This window comes from Manduca sexta, chromosome 9 (assembly GCF_014839805.1).
Source record: "Manduca sexta isolate Smith_Timp_Sample1 chromosome 9, JHU_Msex_v1.0, whole genome shotgun sequence".
Classification (NCBI taxonomy): domain Eukaryota; kingdom Metazoa; phylum Arthropoda; class Insecta; order Lepidoptera; family Sphingidae; genus Manduca; species Manduca sexta.
Window position 1 is genome coordinate 9,410,347 of NC_051123.1, and position 18,344 is coordinate 9,428,690.

The 18,344-nt window shown below is 35.1% G+C and overlaps 3 protein-coding genes across 3 annotated transcripts; 1 reads left to right on the forward strand and 2 right to left on the reverse strand.

The window, feature by feature from the left end:
* Positions 1 to 4,827: 4,827 nt before the first annotated feature.
* LOC119188863 lies at positions 4,828 to 6,163 on the reverse strand. The gene is made up of 2 exons (XM_037436914.1): positions 6,083 to 6,163; positions 4,828 to 5,643 (listed from the first exon to the last, which is right to left on the reverse strand). The coding sequence occupies exons 1-2, from the start codon at positions 6,138 to 6,140 to the stop codon at positions 4,844 to 4,846; spliced, it is 858 nt and encodes a 285-aa protein (XP_037292811.1). The 5' UTR covers positions 6,141 to 6,163; the 3' UTR covers positions 4,828 to 4,843.
* Positions 6,164 to 9,924: 3,761 nt separating this feature from the next.
* On the forward strand, positions 9,925 to 12,632 carry LOC115453542 (general odorant-binding protein 84a). Its single transcript, XM_030182243.1, has 4 exons — positions 9,925 to 10,113; positions 10,721 to 10,782; positions 11,434 to 11,584; positions 12,426 to 12,632. Exons 1-4 carry the CDS (start codon positions 9,930 to 9,932, stop codon positions 12,509 to 12,511), a joined length of 483 nt encoding a protein of 160 aa, XP_030038103.1. The 5' UTR covers positions 9,925 to 9,929; the 3' UTR covers positions 12,512 to 12,632.
* A 375-nt stretch (positions 12,633 to 13,007) lies between these two features.
* On the reverse strand, positions 13,008 to 16,083 carry LOC115453541 (zinc metalloproteinase nas-14; the record flags this gene model as incomplete). Its single annotated transcript, XM_037436611.1, is given in 6 exon segments — positions 13,008 to 13,204; positions 13,378 to 13,463; positions 13,964 to 14,097; positions 14,711 to 14,866; positions 15,245 to 15,391; positions 15,913 to 16,083. Coding segments are annotated over 6 exon segments (773 nt in total), but the record flags the coding sequence as incomplete, so codon positions are not given.
* Positions 16,084 to 18,344: the final 2,261 nt, after the last annotated feature.

Here is an 18,344-nt window from a genome sequence, read left to right on the forward strand (position 1 = left end):
TTTCATTGCAGTCACACCCTTTTAACTTTCTCGACCATTAAAATCAGCCTGTTCAACTCAAATTACACGGAAAAACGACTATTGCTTTATAAAGATTATTTTTCTAAAATCCTTCTCTATATTAGAAAAGTCTATGTTCAAATCAAAGAAGTCGCGCCCACCAGAATGCGTGGTGCCCAAGAGCATCGGCGTAGTTCTTCGCATATCGCAGGCTTTCGGCGTCGCCCCGGTCCGGCTTACAGTAAAGCCGGATGGGTATGTCGTACAGTTCTCGCCAAGTGTTTCTCTGTATGGATATGCTATCATTATTGCATTCTGTGAGTAATATTTTACATGTATATAGAATACTATTTAAAATATTATTACAAAAAAACCTTGTACAAAAGTTAATTACTTAGAAAATTATGTAGAAGTTCCTTTTTCTAATATTGCAATGAGTAGATGTAGACGTAGCAAAGACTTCCTAAATACTTGCCTCTCTTTTCTGTTATTTATCAGTTACCAACTAAGTTATTAATAACATATATTTTGCATGACTTAAATATTAGATGAAAGATATAGAGAAAACAATAAGGATAAGTTGTAAAATCTTTCGTAAATATTTAATTCTAGCTCTCACTTCAGTAATAGCCTTGGGGTTTGATTTATCTGTCCCCGTGGGACAGTCAGTGCGCATGCGCTCGGAGACGAGGCGTGTGGTGTGGGTGGTAGACTTGGCCATCGTGACGATTCTGGGTATAGTGCGAGGGTATCAGGCGCCTGCGCATATGAAAAGTCTAATCGATATCGTCAACAGGGTGCAAAAGGTAAATTTTAGGATACTTTCTTTAAACCTAAAAAAAGGGACTTTTGTTCCATTAACATCGTGGTCTAGTTCATTCAGACCTTGTCTTCCTGTCTTTAAATTCTAAATACTCAATTACGAGCAGCCGCATGGGGGGCCGGAAAACCAATTATATGAGCACGTATGAAAGGTATCATACGTTCCCGGACAATTTTTATTCCCTTTACCAGCGCCGTCCAACAAGACCGAGCGTTAACGCTTTTTCACACTCCCATCTCGATCAAACTTACCCTAATGTCTCGATGTCTTATACTTCCACCAACACCATATTTAACCGAGGAATTTAGTTAAAAACGTAGTTGCATGTCTACATATGAGTATTTATGTGTAATATTTCCTCATCTTCATCAACCGAATGAAATTTACTGTAAAACATAGACCTCTCCTAAAGATTTTCAGACAAACCTCTCAAAAGCTGCTTGCGTCTCGTATTCCTGCCAGCTAAGTCGTCTGTCTGCTGCTGTGTAATATTCATCACATTGTATTAACTAATTTCAGACAAGCTCTGAACTGAAAGTTCACATCAAGAGCCCGGAGACTTCAGACAATCGACAGTATCGTTACGTGATTATAGCCTTAATAATCCTTTTCACGATAATGATCTTCGACTGTTTCAACATTATTTATATCACCATGACTAAAGAACATCGAGGTAAGAATGATTGAGGAAAAATAACTCTGGTAATATGTTGAGAACTGACCACTACAGCTGGATAAGACTCGGCAAGTAAAGGGATAGAGTATGGAATACGGAATCCACACATCAAGTGCACAGCGACGGCAATTACTATTCTTCGACATCTACATCAGCTATGCTTTTACTTTTTTCTGTAATTTTAATATCTATTCGCAGCGGAAAATAAAAGCTTCTATGGTACATATGAGATTTACAATTTAAAACCGCATTCTCACCATTTAAAAATTGTGCTCCGCTGTTGAGATCTGTACACGATAAAACGCTAGGCTCGTCTATTTCATCTAGTGGAAGTTAATCCGTCTGATTGTAGCTTCGACTCCTTTGAGATAAAATGAGATGAACTATGACAGTCTCCAGATACCGTATCTATATCGCTACAGATTTTTTTTTCAGTGTGGGTCGCCGCTGTGTACTCCTGCTATTACTGCAGCTACATCATCACGCAGCTTCTGGAGATACAGTTCATACTGTTAGCGGCTTACATCCTCTCCGCTTTAAAGCTTATCAATTCCAGGCTAAGAAATTTACAGAAGAAGTATAATCGTTGTGAGTATTAGATCCACTTGAAACTTACGTTGGCTCCATAGGAGGTGCTAAAACAAACACGATACGAACATCTGTGTCGTTTAATTGTCATAGTTCTGATTTGTTAGGACTATTCTGTGATTTACTTGTTAGCCTCTTGACCAATGACAATGAAACGTCATAGATATTCGTGACGGGCTTTTATGCACTTTCTAAGAGGGTTACTAACGCTTGCCGAACATTTGTCTCATGTTTGACTGACAGACACCTTTGGGCATTTGAGGAAGCATTTATGCCAATAATTGTCGAAGTAACGTGTACTCTCTGCAAAAGCTAAGCTGCTCTCTGCCTAAGGTCGACCAGTCAGAGTAGGTTGGTAAACTATTTCGTAAGAGTTTACCTGGATTGGCACTTACGAATATAATTTTTGCGCTAAGCATCAGTGAATAAGCTTTTAAATTATGTTTCAGTGTAAATACTGTCAAATGACTACGCAATATAATGTACTGGCGCTAATTATGTTATATGAACAATACTTATGCCTTCACCCATGTTTTCAATTACGGTACAAAATTACTTCACATATACTTCACAAAACGCCTTAGAGAAATTCCATTCGCCAAACATATCAAATAACTCGTACTCTGCGTACACAATCTCCATTCAACCAAGGACCCTTAACAAAAATATCGACACTCTGGATATCATCAAAAGTCCGCGTAAAGGTATCATGATAAATAATAATAAAAAATTAAAGTAAATAAATAAATACTCTTGAGACATCTGTGTAGCATTCATATTCGTTATTTAAGAGCAAGTCTTACAGCAAACCTACGTGATATTAGATACCTCATAAATAGGTTGGTGAATTTACTTATTATAACAGATATTAATTTGATAATTCTATAAAAAACTTTTTAGATGCCTCAATCTTTATATTATTTACGTTGTTAATTTGAATCTTCTTATCACGCATCAACTGATCTTCATTATTGCAGATTTTTTCTCACCAGCGAAGGGAGAAGACGCACAAACCATTCGCCATCTCTCTCTCTCGTACGGCGCGGTGTGCGAGATAATAAAAGAGATGAACAAAAGTTACAGTACCGTGCTTCTGTTACTTATCGGATCTTTTCTTCTGCACCTGATCGTCACTCTGTACTACATTATTACCAACATATTCTGTACGATATTTTTGTAGTTGCAACGCCCGCGCAGACGTTTTAGCTTTTAATTGAAACATGACATAAAACGGTAGCGTCGACCTGTTAATTTTTATTTTTATTTAATCGATTTGCTTTAACAAAATAGCTAAATTATCAATGGTTAATTAGTTGACAGTTCTTACAACGCAATGGATAGTTTCAAGCGTCTGCGCGATATCTTATTATTTTTTTAAAACGTATAGTCTACATCTCACTTTTTTCCGTTCTTTCCAGTTAAAGACATAGAATATTGCATGTTTGAGAAGATCATCACACCGATACTGCAGGTAGTGTGGTGTGCGTTCCATACTTGGGACTTGGTAATGGTTGTCGAACCATGCCATAGGACACATGAAGAAGTATGCTTTGTTCCAAAATGTCTATCTTATCATCGAAAGTTGGTGTTTTAATATTTATTAGGATTAAGTTATTGCGAAAACTAGTTGGAATGAAATACACCAGATATATAGAACACGGATTTACTAGTCCAGTTTTTGTCATTAAATACACAATGAGATTTTCATTCAGCGGCTTTGCTTGAGTGAAATACTTTTTCTTGTATAGCAGTGGCAAAGGGTATATATAAGCGGATTCCTACCGGCTTCCCTTCTGTAAAGCTAACTATTTGATTGATTGATAAATTATATTATGAGCTAATAAATACTTAATATTTATAGCATAGTGGCCTAAAATCAAATTATAATTAGTATTAGTACCTACATTTTGTGTCAGCTTCCCTTTCGCAAAATTTCGCTCTTCGCCACTGCTGTGGACTCCCACGATTCTGGGATAGAAAATGCCTTGTATATCATTTCAAGACATGACCTAAATGTACCATCGAAATAATACTAGCTTCCGGATTTGTCGCGATATATTATAATTTTCAACCGACATTACGAAGACTTTGCAGCCTTCATGGTCAAATTACAGATAGAGGTGTGGATCGTGAGAAAGATAAGGATACAATATTTACCTATATTTTACAATTATAGGTACTAGTTTTATTTCGATATCTAACATTCGTAAATGTATCAACCTCATTTCAACCAAATCCGCCAAGTTAAGACTAATGAATTATTCTATAGACTCTTTCTTCGTCACTAGATGGAAAGAACGAAGGAGCTGATAAGCCAGTTCATGTGCACACTAACGCTGAAGGTGAGCGACCCGATGCAGGTGGAGTTGGAGTTGTTCTGCAGGCGCCTCATGTTCAGCCAGGTGAAGTATTCACCCCACCAAGTCTGCACACTTACAAGATCTTTGATCGCCACGGTAAGTATCTTGGTTATTTGAAATTCATTACAAACTATACAAATAAAGTTTCCACATATAAGTAATGTAAAGCACGTTGAAAATGTGAAAATTATTTCAAACTATAAAAATCAAGCAAGTTGATACTAGACACTTTCTTGCAATAGTAGCATCATTGAAAATTTTCTTTTTATATACATATATTAAATTATAAATTGTAATTTTTCAGGTCCTGGGAAGCATAACGACATATTTAGTCGTTATAATCCAACTGTAAAAATATTTGTGTGCAAATAAAACATTGATTCACAAACAAGGGTTTTAATCAACTTCCTTGGACTTCTTATTGTTATGTTTTTCTAGCATTTGTTCAACCATCAATACAGTATTTTCCACATCTTCTGGACTTAGATTAAAGAACGCAGACTCAGCAGCTGCATATCGTTTTCCGTAGTTCTTAATTTTTTTGGTAACTTTGTTCAGTTTCTCATTAACATTTTTAATTTTGAGAATATTCTTTGTATTCATTTCGTCTAGTTTTTTATTCGTCAAGTTATACTGTTTTCTTGTAGTTCTAATACTCGTATCAACTTCATAATTACGATTAATTGCATCTCTTTTTACATTGTGATTGCAATAGGTGTCACAATTCTCAGTGTTACAATTCTTGGCATAACTTTGTGTAAGACAATATTGTTTTATATTATTATAATTAGAATTTACACCTCTTTTAGTTTGTTCAGATTTTTTATCACCGTCATCTTTCATTTCGCCAATATCTTTATTGAATTGTTGATCAGAATCATTAATATTTATATCACTTTGTCTTTTAGTTTCTGAGGCAGTTAAAGATTTCGATTCATTCGGTAAATCAGATAAAGTACAGGTAGTTTCTCTCTTTACTTCTTTTTCTGTAGGTTTGTCTAAATCTTCACAATAACCATCCCTTTTACCTCTGCCATATTCATGATTGAAGTTCGCGCTTCTTACAAACACTGTTATATCGTCTTTTTCCAAAACTTCTGGCTTTTCCGCCAATCTGCTTAGAAAATACTCAAACAGTCTTGGTATATTTCTAAATATTTCCATATATTGATATTTGCCACTATCATCTTCGATTTCTATAATAAAAAAATCATTGGATTGAATATTATTTATCATCATGTTTTCCTAAACAAGCCGAGCCGCTGGAAGTCCACTGCTGAACATAGGCCTCCCCCAAAGATTTCGCGATCGACCTATTAGAATATTATTAAGGAATCATCACTCTCGGTTGGAACCGATTTATCAGTATGGTAAATTATTTACGCAATACAGCTAACAGTAACTATTTTCTATAACAACTCAATAAGGATCTAGTGAGGTCCTGAGTGGTTGGTCCTTATTGAGTTTTTTTTATAATAGGAGCCTATTCTTGAGGAGTATACTGATACTTCTCAAGTCATATCTAAGAACGAATTCAATAAACTGTTTGTTAAAATATATCAAGCAATACAGGACATGTTTTATAAATTATATTATAATATTTTTGGTAAAACATATTTATTTTTAAAAGCTTACCTTTCCCATAAACACTTATTACAAATAACATTAAATATAACATCTTAATCTTGAACATGTTATGAAAGTGAAAACACTGACTCTTATGAATGAATGAGCAAAAATGAATATATGCACTACATTTTTGCATACATAGATAAGATTATTATGTCATAAACAGGTTTTGCTTATCACCTCTGAAACTTTAGAGGGTTTTGCAACAGGAAATATTCAATATTTTTTTATTAAATTGTATGCTTCATTCGTATATATGTCATACATTTTATCTAGCCTAACTTTTACTCGCGGCTCCGCCTGCGTAAGAGAGTGTTTCCGGTATACAATTATCCGAGATAAAAGTCCTGCTATACATCTTCCTGAGATAGAAAGTAGCCTATTCCTTTCCAGGGTCTGAAACCATCTCCATACCAAAATTCATCGAAATCCATTGGGTAGTTTTTGAGCTTATCGCGTGCAGACACACAGATGCGGCAGGAAACTTTGTTTTATAATATATTTTTAGAACTTAGTGGAACAATTCCGTCATACATATTTGTTGTGTAGCTTTACTCAGCCCACGCAACGGAAGCTTCCTAAGAAATCGTTTTTTACCGCTTTTGCAACATTATTGATTGATGCTCCGCTCCTATTGGTCATAGCATGATGATTGTTCGATAAATAGGCTATCTAACACTAAAATAATCCTCAATTCTAACAGTAATTCCTGAGATTACCGCGTTCAAACAAACAAACTCTTCAGCTTTATATAATAGTATAGATAGATAGTAATCGCGTGAGTGCATGTATTTTCCCTAATGTTCAAATTGTAATCTGTCTCTTTTCAACTGCCCTTGGTTTTTCCCGACGTAAAACACCATTTCAAACATGTTGCATGAATATTGACATAAAATATTATACTGTATAAATGTAAAGTGTAGGTAGATATTGTAACTGACTTTTCGGAGGACCAACATCTGTGTCCACACTGCCCCCCCCCTTGACCAAGAAGGCTGTAAACTAAATGGTGCCTCTATTTAATGTCCCATTTATGCATAGTGCGCAAGCCCTGCCAGAGCACTATCGGAAATTAGCATATTGTTCTAGTAATGACATAATGTTCAAATTACTCTAATGGCTTTCTTAGAACCTACCATAAAACTATAGGTAGTACCTACATATTATCAAAGATTGGCGTGTAAAAAAAACATAATTTGCATTTATACGTTAATATAACCTAGATGATGAACTATGAAGTCTCAATTAGACGGGGCAAGAATGGTACGTACGCAAATATTGCTAGCGATAATCGCTAGATTAATTTGAAACATAAGACAATTAATCGGACTAATTGAGGCTTACATGAATATTGAGACCCCATTACCTAACACAAAGAAAACTCACAAACTCCACAACCAATAAACAGTAAGAACCAGCCAGCAATTTGAATTACATAGCACTGCATGCCTCTGAAATAAAAACACTCAAAACCGCCAAAACCAATTTTGACAAATTATCATCATCGTCGTCAGCAGGACGTCCATATCTGAACATGAACTTCCCCCAAAGATTTCCAGTCGCCCTTTTAGACGCGGACAACATCCAGCGACTTATTAGGTTATCTTTAACAAACAAATTGTAAGATTACATTATTGCCGGTATTTGAACTTACTATTAACATAATGAGAATACTTCCCACTTCCTATATTTCCCTAATTTCGTGCAAAGTAGAGTTTTAAATAGATATTATCATTGTTACACGCCTATTAAATTAATTTAATCGTTCACTCATCTAGATAATCGATTACAAATTACTAGGTAAACGTAATTTGCTGACAATTTTCTACCGTTTATTCCTATTGTTAAATTTCTGTTGACTACGAAAGCCTTGTAACAACCAATGTTAACTTTACAATTATGATACATGTTATATACGTATGAATAAAAATGTATGTTTGTCCAATGTCTACATTTATACAATACTAGCATTTGCCTACAGCTCCGCTGGCTTGATAAAAATTTTCCGGGATATATATTTTCCCAGGATAGAAAGTAGTCTATAACACTTAAGAGTGTTGCTTTCTAGAAATGAAAATAAAATCACAATTAGTTTAGCCGTTCCTAAAATTCAGACGTTCAAACAAACAATACGACAAACTCTTCAGTATATTAGTAAAGACTAAGGGGCACTCCCCTAATACCATAGGAGGTTCCTCTAATACTATATTCAAGGGATCAAAAGATAAAATCAGAACAAATAATACCCTTCTTTTTAAATACAACTTTTGTTCACCGGATAAGTAATAAAAGACAGATAGTTGAAATCTGCATAAATAGTTAAAATTTTGGAAAATACTTATTTTTATTTAATTTTTCGTTTCTTGAATGTGATATACTTCATCATAGACATACTGATCATTATTCAATACAAAACTTAAATTAAACGCAGTGGGATGTTGACTTAAATGAAATGCCACGGGCTGAACCCAGGCAGCCATTCCTTGAACGTTATGAGGCTTAAACTCTTTATAGTTCGTGGTGTCAACCACGCGGTACATTTCGGTTTTGGCCCAAAATCCAGCATAAAACCGCGTGAAAATTGTAACTTCAATGGAAACATCAATTTAAACGTACTTAATAACAATGCTTAACATCCGTAGGTTGCGCGGGTTCACAACAGTTTGTTACAATGTTAAACGATGGTAAGCAGCATCCAACACCTTGAATTACAAAGTATTATTTGGTATTCCACTGCGCTCGCCATTCTGAGACATGAGATGTTTAGTCTTATTATGTCCAGTAGTTACATTGGCTACAATGTCCTTCAAACTGGAACACAAAGGTGACTACTACAACTTGGCGGCAGAAAAAGAACATGGCGGTAGTACCTGTCCAGGCGGACTCTCACATATGAGAGATCTACCAAAAGGGAAAGTTCTAAATTATAGAAAATGACTCCTAAAATTATCTTTCTTTTTAGCCTATGCTACATTCCAAAACACCTGGAGTAGTCACTTAAATCTTACTAGAAATGGATATCAAAGCGTCAGATACATATTTCAATGTTTTTTAAAAAAGGTCACGCAATTTTAAATTTAAAAAACTAATTAATATACACCACGTGACTGATAGGCGAGTTGTTTTAAATTTCTAATGTTCACATTGCTGCAGATGTTTATTAATGTTCGTGTATAAATATGTAAAGGGAAATCAAGTAATCTGTTACATTGAAAATATCGATAAGTATTTAAATATTTGTTTTGCCTTCCTTAATGTATTGAGGCAGTATTTCTAGATATAATATAGTTAATAATATGTATAATGTGAATTTATCGTTCGCTTTAACGGTGAAGGAAAACATCGTGAGGAAACCTGCACATCTGAGAAGTTCTCTATAGGAATTTCGAAGGTGTGTGAGGTCTACCAATCCGCACTAGGCCACCGTGGTAGACTAAGGCCTAATCCCTCTCAGTAGTAGAGGAGGCCCGTGCTCAGCAGTGGGCAAGTATATAATACAGGGCTGATATTATTAATATTATATATAATAATAAGTCGAATCAAGACTTCCTCGTTCTCTAACTCGCTACTGCGACTCTAGTTTCGATACTGCAAATGGGGTGAAGTACTTGTTTCGCGTGGACACATGGAATTTGTGTCCGATATTGCGATAGGCTCGCCTCCTATCACGTCATGGGAATGAATACACTCAGCGAACGGCACTTTTTAAGCCTCTGATTAGCTCTTCAGGAATAAATATATGTTTTTGTACATAAATATTTTTTATAAAAGTAAAAATGTTTCCAACGTCTGCTCAATAATATCCATATAAAGGTACTATCTCACCACGATGATAAACTAACAGTAAATCAAAATGTGTAAACCAATGTACTGCGTGGTGTTTAGTATCATATATCTATCGATAGTAGCAGCACAAAAAGCTGATAATGGCAATACAAAGATAGCGAACTTACAAAGTAATGACCAGGACAGCATGGACAATGTGGATGTTGAGGATATCATGAACCAGTGCAACGAGACCTTCAGAATTGAAATGGGTAGGAATATTACTACATTTATGATTTCCTAGTGGCCGGGCATCCGAAGCTTAGCCTAGTCAGTTGACTGCAGTTCTAAGACTCACATCCAGTTGGATGAGACCATAAATACATTTAAAAAAGAAATTCATAGTACCTTCTAGGATTTCATGTAAAACAGGATGAAAAATTTATTTTTAAACACAATTTGAACATCTGAAACTGACTATTTTTTGGGCTAAGAAATTATTTATCAGATTTGTTATGTTTGTATTTATATAACACTCTAGGTATCATTTCCTGCACTGCTGCGAAGAGTGAAGTTTGTCTAGTAAGTCGATTCTCACCAGCTTTTCCAATTCGTACTATAGTCGTTTTGAAGAATATTGATATCTAAATAGAAAAAGCATCAGCTTGTCCCTTGAAAATTATCATCCATCGCCAATGAAAGGAGAAATCAATTGTGCGCATATTGTGCACGCGCATTTACTGCATTTCGACTCTTATCTGTTATCGACGCGTTTACATATTGTAAACAGATATAATTTACGAATCCTTTGTTAGAATTTCAACGGTTGTATTAATAGCTACATATTACTCTAAATATAAATGTTTTTATTGTTTTCAGCTTACCTTCAGGCTCTCAACGAAAGCGGAAGTTTTCCTGATGAAACGGATAGGACCCCGAAGGTACTTAATTTATTTAGGGTTCGATGTTATAAGTGTTAAATAAAAGTTCTCCATGAAATAAATTGTATTAATGATTTTTTAATTGAGTTAACCTGTTAAATAGTTACTTAACAGGTTAACTCAATTAAAAAATCAGTCCAAAATGTAAAAAATATTAAACAGTAGCTGTCTACGCACAATTCCGCTACCGTAGAATAGTTTCAACCAAAGTTTTAAAATAAATTGCAAATATCTTAAAAAGAAAAACAAAACTATATTTGCTTTTAATTAAACAAAGGTATTCTGCTCCCAATTATACTGTGTCCATCTGTTAAATCTACATGACATTCCGTTCAGTTATTTGTTTGTACAATTTTGTTATCTGTTATGTATGGTAACAAACAAACAAACAGAAAATAAATTAAAAAATCGCCGATTTGTGTTCTGTTAGTCTTTAGTCCCTTTCTTTTTCAGTACTTTGGCAATGCATAGAGATAACTGGTTCTACAATTTTATTATATTTTATATACAAAAAAATCTATATTATTAAGAACTGACATTGCCTGACATTAGACAATTGAAATATCTATTTACATATCTTTTTCTGTCTGGTTACAAATCTAAAGCTGGCCTAAATTCCTGAGCCTAATTAACCCCTCCTAAATTTACCAGTGCTTCCTGCTATGCGTCCTGGACAACACAGGAGTGATGATGAAGGATGGTGATTTTGACCCGGAGCGCACGGCCGTGCTGTTCGCCGGGGAGCGCGCCGGGAAGGTCATGGACGGCATCCAGGACATGGCCGCCGCTTGCGCCGACAGAAGTGAGGAATTTATAATTTGGGTCTTGCTACTAAGATACGTGTAAATTTCTCCCTATCTAGCTGATTAATTTCATTGCGGGATAAAAACAGATTAGTGTTCCCTGAGGCCCTTGATGGCTAAGTATGAACTTTACCCGTGATAGCTAAATATGTATTGTGTTGTAACATGAAAATAATTTGCTTTATATTGAAGTAGTTGGGACGCACACGCAGCGAATAAATGCAAACCTAAAAAAAATTACGATTGCACAGCACACCGAGCTTCAACGCTCGGTGTCTAAAAATGCGTGTCACTGCACATTCTGGCTCACAGGAGTTGCAGTGGCAAGTATAAAGGCGGGAAAAGTTACTATACTAGGATAATAATATTAACCCTCATGAAAACCCTCATTACTTTACCCCCATAAAAACCCTTTTCCAGTATAAATGCCCTACTGTTTATTTATCAAAGATTAAAAATAAAATTAAAAAATATGTTAGCTTAGTCCATGCCTAGTTAAAGGTAACACAATTTTCTTTACGTTTGGTATGAAAGACAAAATTCAATCACAATTAACGGAACCGAAAAAGGAAATCGATATAAATTAAATTAATAAGGCAAGCAGCCTTATTTAGTTAGATTGAGTTATGATAATGTCAATAGGTAGCACTTATATTATCATATTTAAATAATTGAGTAAAGATCTATGAGTAATAAATATGACAAAACAAAACACATAAATGATTAAGATATTAAATTATTGGATTCTATTTATGAATATTATAAATTGACAAAAATTATCATATGTCGATGAAGACAATATGATAATAGTGGCCTTACTAATCATTCGTTTTGTTGCAGAGGAAAAATGCAAATGTGAGAAATCTTACAACTACCTGAAATGTCTCATGACAATGGAAATCGAGAAATATGCGAACAATAATTAAATAAATGTGAACCCCGGCGCCATTCGACGGATAATGACTTTGAGAAACCATAATGTAATACATGTAAACATCACCAGTTGTGTATTTTTCCTTCCTCATAATAAAAGTTCCTGAACACTTATTAGAGTTTATGGTAAAAATAGATTGAGAGTTCCCTCACTAGCGTCTCTCGTAAAAGAATGGTATAATAAGCTTCATTAATATATTCCTTTAAGTTTTAACCCAAGATATTTACTTTATATCAAAGATATGTGTCTGTACCTATGTACTTAGTACTTATGTAGGTACTTAATAAAGTCAAGAATACAACATATAAAATGCCCCAAACAGCAAAATTAAATGATTGACCAAGAACAAAAACGAAGTTGATATTGTCATCAAACGAAAGATGACCCAAAATGAATATTTTCACTCTCTCTTTACCCCACTGGATGCTATATTTATTATCCACGTTCTTGCGTAAAATCAACATGGTCAAAATACCAAAACATCTGTATACAGAAAACAATATTATTTTTTTAAAATCTTTATTTAAAAATAAGTTACAGCATAAATTAATAGACTAGAGTTAACTTATATCTAGCAAATCTTTTCTTATTTTACAAATGTCCATTTCATTCCAATACATCGATGGATTTCGGAGTCCCAAATATGTTCTGGAAGATTCCGCCTAGCCAGCCGGTTTGGGGTTCTCTGCGAAATAAAAAATATTTTAGTTAACGTATGAAACAATAGATAGTTACGAAGTCTTATTATTTTGAAGATTTATAGTGTAACTATTGATTAAATTATGATTGTAATATGTTTGTCAATAATATTTACATACAACTATTTCAAATGAAAATGACATATTTTATGACACTTACTCTTTTTTACAACTGTACATATTGTTTATTTTCCTAACATCACCGCGGCTAAGTCCTTCTCTTTGGCCCAATTTTACTCCCCCCACCTGTAACAATAAGAAAAGCAATCTTAATAGAGGCCTTTGAAGTCATGCTTGCTATATATTATAATATGAGAGGCAAATAAGTTTGGGAAGACGAAGGTTCACGTATTACTTTGTAATCCAAATGCACCTATATTGTAGATATTACTTCTTTTTACGAACAGGTTATTACCGTCTGCCGCGTGGCGGAGTTTTATGCACGACTACCGAGCTCTGATGTCTCGGGTTCGAAATCCGGGTCGGGCAAAATTATATTGAGTTTTCTCTGCTCAATATCAGCACCTGGAGATGGTGCACGATATGGCGATAGGCTCGCCACCTATCACAAGGAACGAAATGCACACTGCGAAAAGTGAGTGCGCTAGTTGCGCCTCTGCCTACCCTAGGACATTAAAGTCGTGAGTGTATGTATGCTATAATTGAAAGATATTGGTCATATCATTTAGTGTAATAACCCTAATATACATAAAAGGCCTGCTTGATTTATTGTGCAATCTTCTTACCTTGGGTTCAATGGTCTTCTGCGAATTCCTAGAGAACGCGTACTCTGAGTAATGCATAACGCTGTTATAGTCGTATGGAACGCCGAAGCCATTAGTGTTCTTCACGTCTGCCTTCCTGAAGTTTACTTCTGATCCTATAACAACATGGTACATTTGAATATTGGTAGGATTAAACTATTTATGTAACCTTAGAGCATAAATGATAGATTGTAATATGTGGCTATACATTGGTATAGGGAGTCGGTCGATTACTAATATTTCGAGACTTTCCCGCCCACACCCCACCACTACAAATCCTGTAAGCCAGGATCAGCAGTGGCACGCATTTTATGACACCGAGAAGTGAAGCTCGGCGAGTCTCAGGGAAAACTAATATGTCATTATCCCGCTACGAAATTAATCAAATAGAAAGATCGGGAGAAGTTGGAAATATTAATTGTCCACTTCCCTCCATAGCAATGCGAGTGACAAAATCATGATCTAAGGAGGCGTTTTAACTTCAAGGATAGGGACGTTTACAACTAGATAAGCTAGTTATAAAGCACCACGGATAAAATTAAAAGAAATATCGATTACTAATATTGCCTGCCATAACAAATTACTAACATGGCTCTTAAATTTTTGTTATTATGAAGCCCCAACTGACTCAACTCTCTTTAAACGTTATCCCGAATATCTTGATCGTAAAATTGTCATTAATTTCTAAGTCAATACATTTCTTATTAATTAATTTCATGAATTTAATACCCGGTTTGATGTTTTGATAGCGAACGTAAACGAAGTCGTCTCTCTCGGGACGACTTTGTTCGTGCATGAATCCGACGGCGTGGAGCAGTTCGTGCAAAACTGTTCCCTTCTTTGTGAGGCATCCGGGAGCTTGCAGATTCACTTCTTGGCGTCCACCTGGAGGAAATAGCATAGTACTCTTTGGGTCTTAATGTAGCGGAATACAAATAATTATGAGTTTTCTTTTTTTGTAAATCTAAATATTTTTATCCTGTAGAGTCAAAATCTTTTGTCCAGTAACTCTAGTCCAAGTAATATCAGAAAAATATGAATTACCTGCTTGTTTCATATTATATTGAATTTCATTCCACTTACTTTCAACTATAAGAATATTTTGTGAAATATAATACAAACATTTATTTTTTAATACTTACAGTTTAAAAAAAATAATCAATTGAGAACCTCTTTCTTTCTTATAAGTATTTTTTTTACATATGTAGACTTGGCACAGTTTGAGCTATGTACTAGGAAAACATACGCAAAAAAAGCACTTACCAATACGACCCACACTTGACCAACAGCCAGTATTCCTATTTTGAATCACGATGTAGTCTTCTTGTCCTTTGTAAGGGACGAATCGAAGGCAGGTCAGCCGATGGTAGTCTGCTATCGCCTTCATTATCATGTCGCGTTGGTCTTGAGCTGGTAATTGAGTTAAGATTTCGAATATTTTAAATACTTACTTTAAAGACGTTTTTTTCAAATCCATGATAAAAAAAAACGAGCTACTCAAACACACCAAATTGTTTTTTTTTTATTGCTTTGAATGACGAGACAAGCTTGCCGTTCGCCAGATGGTAAGCGATACGACCACCCATAAACAGTAGAAACACCATTCAACACCGTCATTTACAATTTGGTATTCCACTGCGCTCACCATCCTGGGACATGAGCTGTTAAGTCTTATTATGTCCAGTAGTTACACTAGCTACAATGTCCTTCAAACCAGAATACAACAGTGACTACATACTGCTGCTTGGCCGCAGAAATAGACAAAATCAGCAATACCATCTGAGCTTTACATTGTATTGAGATTAGACATAAATCTCATAACATCTAGTACTGACACTAAGTAATGTCTTGAAAATTTAAACTTAACAGTGCAGGCGGTACGCAGTTGGACTCTCGTATTCAGTCATTCATAGTAAAACATGTTTACTTACTAAAACCGCTGTCTATCAAGTAAGGTATGTGTCCATTAGGCCAGCGGGAAGACTCCTCCCTGACTCCATTCCTTGCCAGCTGCAGCGGCATCAGAATGTCTCCTTCTACGTACTCGCCTGTCTCTTCAGCGTTTACTAATGATGACTCCGACCAGGTTGTAAGTGCTTGTCCTGTAATTGGAAAATATTTTTATAACATATTTCAGAATTTTTATTTAAAATTATAAGTAGCTATTCTCCTGACTATTTCTTCTCTTCTATTTATTTATCCTACACTAATATGTCTAATTTTAATTCTACATGTTTTAATCCAAATTTTGTTACTGTTTTTGTACTTCCTAGAGGTGAGAACTTGGTGACTTCAAACACAGGCCTTGCCTACATCAGGTACCATTCTCTTTCATACATGTTTGATAATGAGATAATAATAATAAATAAATAAAATATGGAGTAAGTGCATTTTTTATGTATGTTGCCCATACACCTCCCAAATCCATATTGGGCTTTTTTACGACCCGCCGCCTTTGTTAACCCTTCTATAGAATTAAATCCATATGATATTATACATCCTCATAAAATACAGTCCAATCTCGTACCGAAACCCCTAAAATCCAATTCCACAGTACATATTATACGCTGCCACTAAAAAGGAGACAATATTCTTTAGTACACAAATTCCATTTTTAAAATAAATGACGAGACCTCCTTTGTTTTATATACCCAAAGAAAATAAACATAAAATAAAATTACTTTTAACCTTATGGAAATCGATAAATTATAATAAGGGGTGAATACAAGGACCCTCTTAGTCATATAAGAAAAGAAGAAGCATTGCATTGGATAGACCATGTTTCGGATGTTAGAGATAATGTTAACTAATTTTTATTCCTTCCATTAACGCATATTGACAGCTGTCATTCTGTTATCAAAGTACATGACGGTTAACACTTGTGAATTATTGCTATTTACCGTAATGTATGTTCATGTACTATTTTCCCACACAAATAATTTCTATCTTATAATAATAATAATAATAATATCAGCCCTGTATTATATACTTGCCCACTGCTGAGCACGGGCCTCCTCTACTACTGAGAGGGATTAGGCCTTAGTCCACCACGCTGGCCTAGTGCGGATTAGTAGACTTCACACACCTTCGAAATTCCTATAGAGAACTTCTCAGATGTGCAGGTTTCCTCACGATGTTTTCCTTCACCGTTAAAGCGAACGATAAATTCACAAAGAATACACACATGATTTTTTAGAAAAGTCAGAGGTGTGTGCCGTTGGGATTTGAACCTGCGGACATTCGTCTCGGCAGTCCGTTCCACACCCAACTAGGCTATCGCCTAGTAATTGCTAATTTCTATCTTATTTCCTGCTATTTAATTATCACTAGGTTTTTTTGTATATATTTTTCAACGTTTCAAGTAAATAATCCAGTTTGTAGTTATTAATTTTAAACTTTTTAATAACAAAATTGCGAGTTATTTAAGTAGGTACCTTTATATTATATATTATTTTTATTTCAACTTTTACTTCTTCACCTAGGCCTGTAAATGTAAAGCTTTCAAAAAGTCTGGTGTGTTTTAAATCGTATGGATTTAGAATTTTCCCAATTTAATTAAAATGAAAGTTATTTAATTAATTTGTCACGACATTATACATACTTATAAGTTATATTACGTAGACAAAAAACACCAAAAGGAATTCAAGGTGGCTTTAAATTGTCCCCTTCTCCCACGAAGAGAGTACGAGACTAGCCCGCTCTCAAACTCGACACTTCAACTAATTTGTAAACCAGGATCAGCAATGGTACGCAATTTATGATACCAAGCAGTAAAATTCGACAATTCTCTGGGAGTTCTAATTAGCGCTAACCCGCAACGAAATTAATTAAATAGAAGAATAGGGAGAAGTTGGAAATATATATTTCCAGCCGATCCTGTTTAAACAACCCACAAAAACAATCTTCTGAGCTAGGATACGAATTCAAAACCTGCCAATCCACAGCACTTATACGTTTCTATTAGATGAAAGAACAAGAAAAGTCCAGATGTCTTTGTCGATAGGCCATAAAATAAAATCAAGCTTTTGAAGAACGTAACCGCTAGAAACTTATTGGATTAAACAAAATTCAAGATCGAGATCCCTAGTTTTAACTGGGCCCACAGAGCACTGCAGTAAGCAATTCCCATCGGTGATATTGTACGAGAAAGTTACTCGAAGTATAATTTGTTTTTGTAAGTTATAAAGAAAATGGTTCGGGCATTTGAAGAGGATGGATGATAAGACACTAAAAAAGAGGGTCTATAGGGCGAATGTGGATGAAAGAGCCGGCAGGGGTCGACCGCACCGAACCTTCGGGTGTCAGATATCTGAGGTTCTTAGTAAAGGCCAGGTCAAAAGTACCCGGAATCGGCAGGAATGCA

Bases quoted from the DNA above. Each gene is read 5' to 3' on its own strand.
- LOC115453542 (XM_030182243.1), top strand. From the start codon at position 9,930: ATGTGTAAACCAATGTACTGCGTGGTGTTTAGTATCATATATCTATCG. The intron at 10,114-10,720 runs GTAGGAATATTA...TATTGTTTTCAG, and splicing joins GACCTTCAGAATTGAAATGG to CTTACCTTCAGGCTCTCAAC. The intron at 11,585-12,425 runs GTGAGGAATTTA...GTTTTGTTGCAG, and splicing joins CGCCGCTTGCGCCGACAGAA to AGGAAAAATGCAAATGTGAG.
- LOC119188863 (XM_037436914.1), bottom strand. From the start codon at position 6,140: ATGTTCAAGATTAAGATGTTATATTTAATGTTATTTGTAATAAGTGTT. The intron at 5,644-6,082 runs GTAAGCTTTTAA...TTTTTATTATAG, and splicing joins AATAAGTGTTTATGGGAAAG to AAATCGAAGATGATAGTGGC.